This window comes from Halichoerus grypus, chromosome 3, assembly GCF_964656455.1.
Source record: "Halichoerus grypus chromosome 3, mHalGry1.hap1.1, whole genome shotgun sequence".
NCBI classification, from domain to species: domain Eukaryota; kingdom Metazoa; phylum Chordata; class Mammalia; order Carnivora; family Phocidae; genus Halichoerus; species Halichoerus grypus.
This window is the reverse complement of record NC_135714.1, coordinates 181085170-181099722: the sequence shown is the minus strand read 5'-3', so window position 1 is coordinate 181099722 and position 14553 is coordinate 181085170. Positions and strand designations below refer to the sequence as shown.

Sequence of the window (14553 nt, the reverse complement as noted above, 5' to 3'; positions counted from 1 at the left end):
CTATAGCATATGTTCAAGTTCGCCTTGTGTTTTCACTACTACAGTCCTTAAATGGAAACTCTTCATGATTCAGAAGATGCCAGAATTTTTTGCACTAACTTGAATAGAAAAAAATTCTACTCCTCCACAAGATATCTATAGATTTATTGGGGACATTAAGCCTCAAGTGACCTGGTTTTTAAAAAATTATAATTCAACCCTGAAAGTAGTGGAGAGAAGCAGGGTAGGACAATACCTTTAGCTCTCAGTACCTCCCATTTTAAAGCATTTTGGAAACATCTCTTCTAACCATTCACTCAACAACGTTTTACATGCCAGTTTATCTTAGTCTGGTGACTGAAAAGATTGAAAAATTCAAATCTTATGTCAAGCACCTCCACCTGTATCTTTTTAAAACCCTTGGAAAGATTCTCATTGCTCAGGAGGGGGAAAAAATCTAATATAGGACTCTGCTGTCCTACCCTAGCCGGGAGCAATCCCACTCGCCTTCTCTCCTCTCTCCAACAGACCAAGCTCCTGGGCCCCAGTTTGCCTCCCAAGCTCACCATCCAACCACTTCTCCCACCTCCGCCCCCAACACCATCTCTCTTCCCCATAACGGTTTTTCCCTTTTGTCTTCTAGTTACACACCCGCTCATCCTTCCGTTGTCCCTCCCTCGGGGAAATCTCTCTGATCTAAATCAAAGACTGTCAAGGACTATCTACCCGTCTTCCTAACAATTATCACTGTTACAATTTTACATTTGTGTGTGTGTGTGCCTGTGTCTCACCAAACTGCAAGCTCCTTCAGGGCAGAAACCGCACCTAGTTTAGCTCACCCCAGTACCTAGCCCTGTTCCCCAAACATAGTAAATGTTGAATGCATTTGAAGGATGACTTAAGTAAGTGTATTTGTCCCTCTGCTTTCTCCTTTTTACTCCCCTAGCCCTGCTACTACTAAAAACAAAAAAACAAAAAATAAACAGCGATTCTCACAGACTCCCAAGAGATCGGATTTGCATTAAAATGTGTATTTGTATTTTCTGGTCCCGCTGCTCCTTATCTGTGGAGGTGGGGCTCACCAGAACTCTATTTGGGTCGGAAACCAAGGAGCCAAGTGCCAACGACCTAACTGGACTGACTTCTATTACAAGGCTGGGGAGGAGAGAGCAAAGGGTGCGCTTTAAAGACCGTAATACCATCCTCCGAAGACATCACAGCATGCCTCCCAAAGGACGGCGGCTACTCGCGCTCCCTTATACCCTCCAAGAATGTGGGAGGTTGCAGGATCCGCGATGGGGGACTGGGAGTGGAGCTTCCCCGAGCCTGAGGGGAAAATAGGAACGGAACCCAGGCGAGAACGCCAAGCCTGCGAGGACAGCAATCCGCACAGCACCACAGCAGGGAAAGAAGGGGTCGGCCCCGCCGCCCCCAACCCGGCGCGCCCCCCGCGCCCCCGCGCGAGCGCGAGTCGCCGGCGGAAGTGCTGCGTCGCGCACTTCCGGGTGTTGTCTGGTTGCCGCCGCCGCGCGTCTCCGGTCTCCCGGCCGCCGCCGCCGCCGCTGACGCCTCGGGTCCCGGAGCCAGGAGCGACGTCACCGCCATGGCCGGCATCAAAGGTGGGCCTGGGGCGCAGGGCGCCGGAGGGCTGGGTGGCCGCCCGAGAGAGGGGGAGGGGTCCCTCGCGGCCCCCGCACGCCGCCTCCCCGGCCCGGGCGCGCGCCGCGGAGGTCCCTGCGCTGGCGGCCGCCTCCCGCCCCTCGACCCCCGCCTCCGCCCTCGCAGCCTGGGAGCCGAGCTGGGCGCGGCGCCCTCCGGGAAGGGCCGGCAGGGTCGGCGGCTCCTCCGTCAGCCCCTACTTTCTGCTGATCTCGGCAGCCTCTCTCCCACCCATCGGCACCCGTACAAAGAATGAAGTGGTCCTTGGTCTGCGAGCGTCCCGCAGCACCTCGGGCCATCACACACGTTTTGCAGGAGTTTGCATCCGGAGAGAGAGGCGAGCGGAGAGTGGTTTTGAGGGGCTTGAGGCCCCTAGAGATGCCAGTTACGGGAAATCAGTGTCATTTCCCTCTTAAAGGCACAAGTGCGATCTTCGGGTGCTGAGCCAAACCGAGTCCCTCCGGAACGCCCTGGAAGGACTTAGGGACGGTTCTTTCCGAAACCTTGGCCATCACATCCACTCCCAGGACCCGTCCTCGAAGCTTTACAGGCTTCAGAAACTGATGCGTTTTGATTTGTAGTGTTTGTCAGATAGGGCTAGACCCTGTAAGCGACCCCGAAGTGCCCCTGTTCTCCACAGTTGGGTTCGTTAAAGAAATAAAATAGTGTTAAAACTTAATGCAAAATTACTCGTTTATTCGTCTGTTTTCTTTAGAAATAAGGAAGGTTGCATTCTTTCAAATTGTTTGGTAGTTTTGTTAATGTGATTGGAAGGAAACACCGTTGACAGCGTTTTCAACTTTTTGACCACGAATTGCATTGATTTCCTGACCTGCGGCTTTGTAGAAGGGACAGGCAAGCAGGAGGTGAAGAACTTTGATAGCAGTGTTTTTTTTCTGTGTAATTTATTTCCTTTAGGACAACTTTTATTGAGCTTCTTTCCCAGAGTCACATTTTTACTGTTTCTGGCTTAATGTCTGAAAACATTTCATTTCTGATGTAAAACTTTGTCAATAGATAAGCAACAAAGTTCATTTTCAATATTTTTTTGAACTGTGATAGACCTTCTTAAATCCTTGTGTGGAAAGGCAGGGTAGAATGCTGTGGTTTTTAAGGATGTTGCCAGTTTCCCAGTCCTTTCTCATTTCTTCAGTGTCATCAACGGAAATCTCCCTCTTAAAAAAAATAACTTTGTAATTTCCTTCTCCAAATTTAGGAAAATATTAACCAGGTGAAATTATCTCAGATGGAATTGTACTTACACTTTTGGTTTCAATAAGATTTTCTGATTGTTATGACTGTTTATCAGGACATTTTCTTTCTTTGGCCTATCTTTGTGTTAGGAGTGTTGCTATAATTGGAGACCATTACTTAATTCTTAAGCCATTTGCCTATTATTTGGCTATATATTAGATTTTTCTGATAACTCCCAGGTTAGGGAACTGGTCCCTGCTATGCTAATTTCTTTGTAGTCACAGAATCAGCACCCTGTCTCTAGAGAGTTTAGATAATTGGGCTGTTCCATCCCTAGCCTACAGGCTTTGGGAGTAGAAAGCAGACTCATCTTAAGTTTTGCCCTCCAAATGTTTCATCACTCAATTAGGGTATAAATTCTTGCCTTGTTGATGTGTCATCTGGGACAACCATTTATACACAAATGATGAAATTTGTGCATAAATCAGCCTAGTTGCTGATTTCATAAACCTGGAGAAACTTTACAAGTTTTGAGAACACTTTTGAGCAATGTATTTAACACCATTGGGGTTAATCCAGTGTGATTAGAGGTGAGATGTCACATAAAATTATTTTTTGATACTTAAATCTTACCTTGTTTTCATTTTTAAATTTTCAAAAAAGTGGGGCACCTGGGTGGCTCAGTCAGTTAAGCGGCTGCCTTCAGCTCAGGTCATGGTCCCAGGGTTCTGGGATCGAGCCCCGCATCAGGCTCCCTGCTCGGCAGGAACCCTGCTTCTCCCTCTCCCACCCCCCTGCTTGTGTTCCCTCTCTTGCTGTGTCTCTCTGTCAGATAAATAAATAAAATATTAAATTTTCAAAAAAGAGATCTTCTTTTATTAACTTTCTAAGAGTGTACTCAAAGAATTTAGACTTTCTTTTTTGATAAGAACATAAATAACTGTTCTCTGTCATGAAAGAGTTGCCTGCAGAGGCCATCAAGCCCTAAAGCTACTTGCCTTTTGGCCAAGATTACCACAAACAGGTATGCTTTTTGAAATTTTTCTGTCTGATTTAAGGTTTTTTTGTTTTTTTTTCCAGTCTCCTTTCTCTTGTCAGAGGGCAGATCTTGCTTAGGTGCAGTTCTACCTCCTATTTCTCATTTGTTTCAATGTGGGAAGCAAGATCTTCAAACTTACAAAATTTTATGTTACAAGTTACAGGTAATAGTGATCATTTCTGGGTAGGGAAAGTTACTTCTCACTTAATTTTGTTCTGGCTACATGAATTGCTATTGAAAAAAATGTATAAATGAATATAGATGACTCTTTTTTTTTTATTCTGCTGAAATTCACATACAACAATTGTATCCAAAAAAATGAATAAATAACGACTAAATAAGAGCCTAAGGGTCTGTTTATAAAGAATGGTAGCTTTAATGTATGGGCTCTGTGACATCTGTTTTACTCTTTAGTGACCCTTGTTTCCTCCAGGATTCTAAACTATATTCTGGATAAATGGCTTCTGAATAAATAAGTTGTTACTATATAGTATTTATAGTGGTGAATTTAGCTGTTTTGCAACTACATTCAAAAAGTGGAGATGGTTCCCCGAAGCTAATTTAACACTGTATGTTAATTATACAGTTACATAAAAAAAATTTTAAGTGGAGATGGCTTTTTATTTCTTCAGCATGTCTTATAACAAGTACCTTTAGTGTTCAGAGAATTATTTGCATTTTAGTTCTAATCCAAGTCTCATTTTATAGAAGAAAGAACAGATATGATTATGTGGACAGCTAGTTAAGTGGCTAGTAGGGACTAGGGACCCACTGTCTCCTGACTTTTCATTTATGTGCTGTTTTTACTCTGCTGCTTTGGCATGATCTTCCCCTCCTCTTCCATTCTGCCCCTTTCTTTTTTCCCTTGGGTTCTTTTTACTCATTCTACAGATATTTATTATTCAGTGTTAAGAGCTGGGTTGTGAGTATCAACAACAGAAAAACTTTTTCCCTGCTGTGGTGGACCAGACAGCTCATGAGGAAAAACAGATACAGGGGCGCCTGGGTGGCTCAGTTGGCTAAGCATCTGACTCTTGATTTTGCTTCAGGTCATGATCTCAGGGTCATGGAATTGAGCCCCATGTTGGGCTCTGTGCTCAGCACAGAGTCTGCGTGTCCCTCTCCCTCTGCTCCTTACCCCCTTCATGCGCACTCTTTCTCTCTCTCTCTCTAAAATAAATAAAGTATTTAAAAGAGGAAAAACAGTTACAAATCATTATAAAATTACAGCTGTGATAACTGAGCAAAGGGGATGTATACGGTACAGGGGGTGGGGGGCCTCTGCACATGCATGGCCCTCTGCTGGAATGCTCCCCTCAGATATCCACATGATTCACTCCCTCTTTTCATATAAATCTCTGCTCAGATGTCACCTTATCAGAGATGCCTCCCCAGGCCACTCTGTCCAGAATAGCACTCCCATCCTCTTAACTCTACCTGATTTTTTTCATAACTCTTAACATTCATTTGCTAACTTAGTTTTTTTTTTTTTTAATCATTTTGTTCTCCTGCTAGAATATACGCCTCATGAGAGCAAGAGCTTTGATTTTTTTTTTCATTGCTTTATCTCCAGTATCAAGAACAATGTGTGACATGTATTAGGTGATCAATAGATATTTGTTGAATGAATGAATTGAGGGAATTGGTCTAGCAGGAGGTTTGAAAAAACTTCAGTGAGGAAGAAATGATTGAGCTGAGATCTGAAGGACATGGAGGAGTTCACTTGGAAGAAAGAGGAAGGGAATGGAACAAGAATGCAAGCTTCATGCGTGTAGAAGGGCCTTGTCTGGTTTATTAACATATCTGCAGCACCTGTTATGTATTTGGTTCTCAGTAAATATTTCGAATAAGTATTTCTTGAATGAAATGAATGAATGAAAAAGTGTCTGAGGTAGAAGGGACAACATGTACAAGGGCCATGTGGGTGAGGGAGCCTGCTGATTTCCAGGAGAGGAAAGGCCAGTGTGACTGAAGTGCAGAGAGCAAGGGGTAATAGGCTGGTGTGAGTGTGTCAGGAGAGTAAGCAGGGCCAGATTTTGAGGGCCTGTGAACAAAACAAATGATAAACTCAGTATTTTCTTCACAGTTGACATTGCATTCCACTGTAAACTTGAGGTTATCTGCTATAAAATAAAAGTGCAATTCTTTTTCTTTCTTTTTTCTGTAACTGAAAATGTAATGGCATTAAGGATTAAATAAATGTGTTCAAGGTTGACATGACCTACATCCGTGATCTAAGTGAAAACCAAACTTGCCAACCTACCATGTGAATGGGTATCCTTGATTATCACCATTTTAATACACAGAAGTCTGTCAGTAGTACTGGGCAGCATTTAACCCCTTTACTATTAATTTTGGTTTGTGTGTGTTAGTTTTTCTCCCAATAACTTTTAGACCTTCTACAACTCTTTTGAATTTTAATATTTCTCTTAAGGTTAATGGACTGCATCCTTTAAGACAAAAAACACCTAAGTTATTCTCTTAACCAATGTAGTTGAGGAAATACAGGTTATATAGAACTCAAAATAAATAAATCGATCATTTATATCTTTGCTTAATTCTAGGCCATTGATTAACTATGCCTATTGAAGAAAGTTGTTTCTACTCACTACTCACTATAAAGTGAAAACACTTTATAAAATATAATGCTTTGTATATGTGTGTATATAACTTTAGAAATTATGTTTCACCTGTAGAATGCATCTGTTGCTTGTGATAATATCATAAAATAGTGATACCAAAGAAGGATTTGTACCTATTATCCTGCACATTTTCCAATGTGTAGAAGAAACCCAACTATAGTTTTGTAAACTATTCAAAGATCTATATCAAAATTAGTTGATTAAAATTATTAACTCCAGATGTTGTTGGACACTCTTACCAGTTTTGAGCACATTGGGGGTGTATGTGCAATAAGCAGGAGCTGATCATGAGAGACTTTCCCATAGGATAAGGTTCTAAAGTCCAGTAAAGCTGAGAATGCAGTTTCTCCACATCCTGCTTTTCAAACTGTAATGATCTGTGGAGTAAATATAACACTAATGACTGGAAGAGCATTGATCTGGCGGGCTAGGATACTCACTAGAAATGGAGCCAGTAACGAGGGAATGTGGTGGTGTGCTCACGATGGGTCAGGGCTTTGAAAATCAGTGTTGCTTTATTTTGCCTTGAAGATGACACAAAAAACTTATTTTGAGACTATAGATAACTTACACTCTTGAAGATAACTCACTTTTAATGCATTTGTTTTTTGTGTTGTGCTTTGCTTTTTGCTTCTGGGGTCACACGTAATATTCAGACTGCTAATACTAATATTAATAAAAATAATACTTAGTTTAATTAATATTTGTATTTGACTCTATTTACTTTGCAGCTTTGATTAGTTTGTCCTTTGGAGGAGCAATTGGGCTGATGTTTTTGATGCTTGGATGTGCCCTTCCAATATACAAGTATGTAAAATTTTTGTCTTTTTGAGTGTTTAAGGGTAAAATTTTTCTACTTTTAAAGCTTTATAAATTTTTTGAAAGAAATCTTCAACGTTCATTTACCAAGGACAAACCTTTTTTGAAGTGCGAAAAACACTTTTGGTTATTGCACTACTGCTCAGTTTTGAGTGCCTATTGATAAAATTAAACACAAGAAAGTATAAAATGTCTTTTCAGCAAAAAATACCAGAAGCAGAATCAAGAGACAGTTGACTATGAAAAAAAGTCACATAAGCAATTACTTTCCATAGGATAGAAAATTTAAAAATTTAAATTAAATTAAAATTAAAATTTAAAAATTAAGAGGATAGATTAGTAAGAAAAATATAGACAATTAAATAGAAAAATTTGCACAAATATGAAAAAAGAACTACAAATTACTAATAAGCACATGAAATTATACTCAGCCTCTCTCAAAATTAAATAAGATCCTTTGGCAGAGATAAAAACTATGGGCAGACAGGCACTGTCCTGTGCAGTGGGGTGGAGGAATAGCTACGGGCAGTCATCTTGGAGGCCAGTTTGCTTGTAGCTCTCGAAATGTGTATATTCCTTGAACTAGTCTTTCCACTTAGAATTTCGCATATAAATCTACTGGCAGGTGTTTGCCAAGATATGTGTAGTGAGGGGAGAGTATGGCTACTCATGGCAGCCTTGTTTATAATAACAACCAAAAAAAAAAAAAAACAAAAAAACAAAAAACCTGGAGGCATCCTGAAGGCCTGACAAAGGAGAAATGGTTAAACTCTGGTATGTCGATCAATGGAAGTAGTAGGCAGTCTTAAAAAGAATGAGGAGGAGCTGTAAGTGCTAATATGTCAAGGTGTTCAAGATACATTGTTAAATGGAAAAGTACAATGATTCATGTTGTTAAAATTTATCTGTATGGAAATATGGAAGGATCCACAAGAAGGTCATTAGGAGAGTGGAAGGAGAAAGCAGGAGAGATATGGGCAGCTTGGAGTTTTCACTTTTTGTGGCTTTTGTGTTTTTTCAACTTTTTATGTTGAAATGATTACATACTATCAAGAAGCTGCAAAAATAGTACAGAGAGGTCCCCTGTACCCTTCACACAGGCTTCCCCCAGTGGCCCTGTCTTACATAACTGTAGCTGTATTATCCAACCAGGAAATGACATTGGCACAATACAATAGCTAGACTGTACATTAAAAGCCATCTATTTTCTATATTCTGACTGAAAGTCTTCAGTATTACTTTCAGTTTGTTTTCTACATTTTGACTTCAGTATTTGGGGAGCTCACAGTGACCTAACAAGAGTTTGGGGATGTTCCAGCTTTACCCTAAGAAGGCTGTCATTCATTAGGAGTCAAGGGCATGAATCTTGAATTTTAAAAATGACTGTGTTAATATTTCTCTTTTCCATATGCCTCTTTATTTATAACCTAAAATAAAAAAGATTTTAATTTTGGGCCTTGATTCCAACTGCTTTAATTTATAAAGCATTTTCTTTTAGTATAAGAAATATTTAATCACTGTGTCATAATTGACTGTAGAAATACTGTGACTCTAAATGTTTCTCTTTTCAGTGTTCAGGTTATTGTTTATTTTTAAACTGTATCATGTTTTGTGCCTTGCAATATTTCTTTGGTCCTTATTTTTAAAAAGCGTATATTGTTGTGTAGGAAAATGACATAGATAGCAAAAACTACATTAACTTATTTTTTTTTTCTAGCCAATACTGGCCTCTCTTTGTTCTGTTTTTTTACATCCTTTCACCTATCCCATACTGCATAGCGAGAAGATTAGTGGATGATACAGATGCTATGAGTAACGCTTGTAAGGAACTTGCCATATTTCTTACAACAGGCATTGTTGTCTCAGCTTTTGGGCTCCCTATTGTGTTTGCCAGAGCACATCTGGTAAGTGAATGTATTCTTCAATTAACGATTTCACATTAGACTGTGTTAAAATTGTCTTAGGAAAAAGATTCTGTGAAATGACATGAAAAAGAGGTGAGGGACATAAGATCCTAGAGAAAAGAGATAATCTTACTTTTGTTGTTGTTAACTGATAAAAATGATACTGGGGAGCATGGCTGGGGTCTGTACTTCACTCTCAGAACTGGGCACATCAACTCACCCGGGGCTTACCAACCACAGGCCACAGGCCTGAGATCTTGTGTTCTTGGCAGGTGGGAAAGGATGGAAGAGGAGAAGGGGCGCTGGGCTCCATATACTTGTCTTCCTCTCAGACTCGCCAGTCACATTCACTCCTCTGTCTCTGAGGAGGTGGAGAAGCCAGGGGCCGGCCACCCTTCCATATGGGGAAGGCGGTTATTCCCTCTATCCCTTTAAAAGAAGGCATATGAGTGTGTTTTCATCTTTGGTACTTTAATCTGCTCTCTAGACACAATTTTAGATTCACTGAAGAAGAGTTGGAGCGAATTTCTTTATAAACAGAAAGTTGTAGAAGTCTGTGCTGCCTCCTCAGAGTCCAGAAGTCTAGCTGTTGAATAATTACCATCTTCGTGACTTTCTGTCTTTTTAAGGAAGCAAATTAAAAACAGCAATATAGAAAGACCATTAAGTGTTAGTAGAGCGAAAGTTATTATTACAAATTGTATTTGTTTTAGATCGTGATTGGCTTACAACTAGAGTGTGATTTGCTTTTCATTCTCCTTTTGTTTTTCATGTGTCTATTAACTAAGTGTTTATTTTATTTCCCTAGATTGAGTGGGGAGCTTGTGCACTTGTTCTCACAGGAAACACAGTCATCTTTGCAACTATACTGGGCTTTTTCTTGGTCTTTGGAAGCAATGATGACTTCAGCTGGCAGCAGTGGTGAGAGGAATTACTGCACTATTGTCAAGTGGACTTCTTGTCATTTGTTGGCCATCCACGCACACAGGAGCTGGGGCAGGGAAGCTGAGTGGCACAGCAAGCCTCTTGGGGGTATTCTAGGTGCTCCCTTCTCACTTTTATTGTAAGCATACTATTTTCACAGAGACTTGCTGAAGGATTAAAAGGATTTTCTCTTTTGGAAAAGCTTGACTGATTTCACACTTATCTCTAGTATGCTTTTTGTGGTGTCCTGCTGAATTTAAATATTTATGTGTCCCTGTTTAGTTACTTTTTTAAATCAGTATGCAATGTTAAGCATTTTAAAAATGTAATAACCATTTGCATTGGTTAGAAGTTAGATTTCTGCTGGCTATTACTGGGCTAAAGGACATCTTTTGTCTTAAAATTATTTAACCTCCATTGCAAAAGTTCAAAGAAGTTTTCAATCAGTCAGGATGACATCACTCCCAATTTTATGCAAACATACAGACTGTTGGCATACCTTATAGACTGGACACTCAGCGCAAATATAGCTGCATTTATACCTCAGAGGGGCCAAGTATTAATGCCCGTGCCCTCCTAAGGGTTGCTGGTTTTGCCAGGAAGCAGGTGTTTTGTGAATTGAAAATTATTTTATGGGATTGCTGCAAAGGAGTGCTTTTCTTCTCAATTGTTAGAAGAATTTATTGTTAAACTTAAAGGTAAGCGTGTAAAAGCAGATTTTTGAGATGGTTTTTATTTATGTTTATTATAGTTAAAGTAGAGTGAGTTGCATTGTGGGAAGAAACGACATTGAAATTCCACTTTTTGAATCCTCTTTCTATCTCTGAGTGAAATGTTTGATCTTCTATCAGCCTTCCATATTTTACCATGGGTGAAACGGACATCCGTGGAACTATACTACTGATAAGGGAAAGTTGTATGTTTGCGTCATCTAGACCAGAAAACCTTTCCCTGCTTCCTCCTTTTAACTTATTTTATACATTGTATATATTAAGTAAAATAACTTTTCAAACATAGTTTAATAACACTTTAAATTAGAGGTGTTTATCTCACCTGGAAAGTAATCGCTATGCCATACAAGCCGAGCGCCCCCTGCCCCGCAAGGCCTTGACATGATTAACAAGTGACTTGTTAGTCTTGCAGAGAAGTGATGCATTAACAATTTAAGATTTAGACCATGGTAATTGTAGTTCTTATTCTCTAAGGTTATATCATATGTAATTTAAAAATATTTAAGACAAGTTTCCTGTATACCTCTCAACTTTCTTGATTTTTATTTCATCATGATAGATACGCTGTTCCTTTTAAATGGCATTTATTGTGTGAATTAATGCAAAGTAGCCAAATCCAGCTGTATAGCAGCTTCAAACACAGACCTGACCAAAAAATTCCCGGTAACCAGGCATGATCAAATGGTAGTGGTCATTTGCATCTCAACAATTCTCAGTACCTTTTTCTAGAGCTAGTTAGGAAAGTGTTTGAGCTGGTCTGACAGTATGTTGTTGAGGATATTTGTGTGTTTAGTCAGTATACTTACAGGAAAATTATTTTGCCTTCAGACAAAACTGAGTGATCATGACAGCTACCTTTTGTTGTTTTATAGAGTTTATTTCTCAAGAAAATGGAAACAGATTTTGGGTTTGTTCAGCTTTTTACTGAAGATGCGTAAAGGCCACAGGTTTTATTGCTGAACCCATGTTGTGACTTTAGCTGTGAGATGGGCAGCAGAACAAAAGATCTGCATGTGGCCGTCCCACTTAGACAGTAGGCTGGACATGACTTGCGGTGTTATAATGACGGAGACCTAAAGAGGAAGGTACAGGTACGCATGAAGTAGCTGGCCATGCAGTTGGGAACTCAGTGCCTGTGATCTACTTGATTTTTTTTTTTTTTTTTTGCAGGCAGCACATCCTCTGGCCCTTCCCCATTTTCTGTTCTAGAATATCAGTGCAGTGCACTGCTACTGTTTTATTCACTTGGCCATAGACTCTTTTTCTAACAGCTGCATATTCTTTCTGTGTACTGATTGCATTGGCAGCATTGTGTCTTTCGTCTTGCACACTAGCTTGACATAGTGCTGTCTCTGATTTCTAGGCTAGTTATTTGAGGTATGAATTTTCCATAGAATATGCACTGATCCTGCATTGCCATTCTTCTATGGAAAGAAAACTTTTGATGATGAAACAATAAAGATTTTAAATATCTATTTTGGTTGTGGATGTTTTTGAAATGAAAATATACTATGCACCTCAGGAACTGAAGTGCATTACTCGTTTTAATAATGTGATATAAAACAAGTATGGCATTAATCATTAATGTTGGACTTGCTGGAGTTTCACTCCCAAAATAGAATTGAAACCATAGTAATAAATGTTAACAGTGAAGCCCTATGATTTTGTGCTATGGTGAAAGGATTGGTAACCTGGGGAAGTAGAATTTTTACCTAACCCTTTATAAAAAAGCCATAGATGATTTTGTTGATAAAAAAAGATCGTTGATAATCTAAAGTCAAGGTTGTACCTGTTCTTAAATTTTCAGATCTTTTTTATGACTGTATGTTTTATTGTGTATTTATCACCATTCATCATTAGAGCATTTTGCTTTTTGCAAACATTTCAAATAGTTAATGGTAAAAAATCTGTGTGGTACAGTGTGAACGGAGAAAAATACTGTTCTCTTTTATCAAACATGAATCTTGTCCCAAATTGTCCTAATTATATAACCTCATTATATACTTTAAAAAGTTTAGATCATAGTTTCTGAGTGTTTGCTCTAATACAATTTTTGGGTGTTTTGTCAAAATAATCCAGATTTCTAGAGTAAACCCTGGAGTATGTATATTGAATGTGACAAGATTCATTCCTAAGTTTCAGGTAACTTTAAATCAGCACATCAGATTTAACAAGCAGCCATGCAACAACAGTACCGTCAAGTGATATGTACGTTTTACATCTCGGGATGCTTTATGGTTTGTAAAACTGGTGGGAAATTCAAAATCATGTTTCTTCCATATAAGCCTATGTTATCCTTTCTCTGGGTGAAGATTAGGGAGCTCTTATTTTATTACGGGCCTCCTAATTTTCTGGCGTTCCCAGAGAAGAGAACATATCCTATAAAATAAATATCCCAGATAACTGAAGTTTATCTCAAAGAGAACTGACATTTGTTTTATTTATTTTGGTGAAGTATTAAATGAGTCCTACACTTTTGTACTTTCTTAGAATATATTAAGACATTTTGCGTTTTCCTTGGTAATTTAGGATTATCATAAATTATTTCCCCCTTTTTCAAATGGCCCCAGACCTGTATTTTTCTGGAATTGTGTTTTTGCTGGCTTTTCTTACAGCTGAATTTGTTCCTAGCATGCCTTAACTTCTTTTGTTTCTAATTTTCTAAACTATAGTATTTTAGGGGACGTCTGGGTGGCTCAGTCGGTTAGGTGTCCAGCTCCTTGGTTTCGGCTCCATACTCAGCGGGAAGTCTGCTGGAGGTTCTCTCTCCCTTTCCATCTCCTTTTGTCCTTCCCCCCACTGGTGTGCATGGGCGTGTGCATGTGCTCTCTCTTGCTTGCTTGCTGTCTCTAAAATGGGTGGATAAACCTTTTTAAAAAATAAATAAATAGACTATACTACATTAGGAGGAATAGAAAGTTGCCAGGGGAAAAATGAGGTAACCAAGTGGACTGAATCAATTATGTAACATTTCTATACACAGTTACCTCAGTGGGCCTAACCAGGTGCTCCCACCTCTTGTACAAAGGAAATGCTCTGTGATGAATCCTCTTCCTGCTGCAAAGGCCTTTTTAAAAAACTGTACACCAGCCAGTGGGGTTGTGAGAGGGAGCACAGACAGGGAGGTGTGACTGCAGCAGGAGCTGCCTCCGAGGTCCCCTTGCTATTGAGGACTTACCCCGAGCTTAGATACCCATAGGCCTCTAACTGATTTCTGAGAGCCTCTCTCTCTTCACCATTTGTCTTCAGTTGCAGAAAGTCTACATATGAAGACAGTTTTACAGTTCATTTTTACTGGACACTCTGTACTGAATATTTTGCTTCCAGTCTCTTGAAGATTATTTGAATCCATCTTTGGGTTTAGGACCATACACTGTAGTCACAACAATTCAGATATTAATTGTTAAGCTTGTAAATTCCTATCAGAGGGAATAAAACAGTCAAACTCAAAAATGTTTTCACAAGTGAGAAATTACGACCATGAAACATTCCTTTTTCAGTTGCAGTTGTTTTCTTGTTTGTATTTAGAGGCAGTACTCACAGGGGGCAATCAGGAACTTTTGTTTCAGAAGCCAGTAGAATGGCTAATACTGTGAGAGAGAAACTTTGTGGCAGCTTACAGCCATAGAAACCATCAAAAAGAATAATATAGAATGAGACTG

General features: G+C 39.6%; 1 protein-coding gene across 2 annotated transcripts; it reads left to right on the top strand.

The window, feature by feature from the left end:
• Positions 1 to 1144: 1144 nt before the first annotated feature.
• On the top strand, positions 1145 to 12366 carry LEPROTL1 (leptin receptor overlapping transcript like 1). 2 transcript variants are annotated; one of them, XM_036107112.2, is made up of 5 exons: positions 1145 to 1598; positions 7245 to 7320; positions 9050 to 9236; positions 10045 to 10157; positions 11764 to 12366. In XM_036107112.2, coding segments are annotated over exons 1-5 (393 nt in total). In that variant the 5' UTR covers positions 1145 to 1582; the 3' UTR covers positions 11765 to 12366. The 2 variants fall into 2 exon arrangements, with proteins under 2 accessions (XP_035963005.1, XP_035963004.1); XM_036107111.2 differs by having other exon boundaries at positions 1452 to 1598; positions 10045 to 12366.
• Positions 12367 to 14553: the final 2187 nt, after the last annotated feature.

Bases quoted from the DNA above. Each gene is read 5' to 3' on its own strand.
- LEPROTL1 (XM_036107111.2), top strand. The intron at 7,321-9,049 runs GTATGTAAAATT...TTTTTTTTCTAG, and splicing joins TGTGCCCTTCCAATATACAA to CCAATACTGGCCTCTCTTTG. The intron at 9,237-10,044 runs GTAAGTGAATGT...TTATTTCCCTAG, and splicing joins TGTTTGCCAGAGCACATCTG to ATTGAGTGGGGAGCTTGTGC.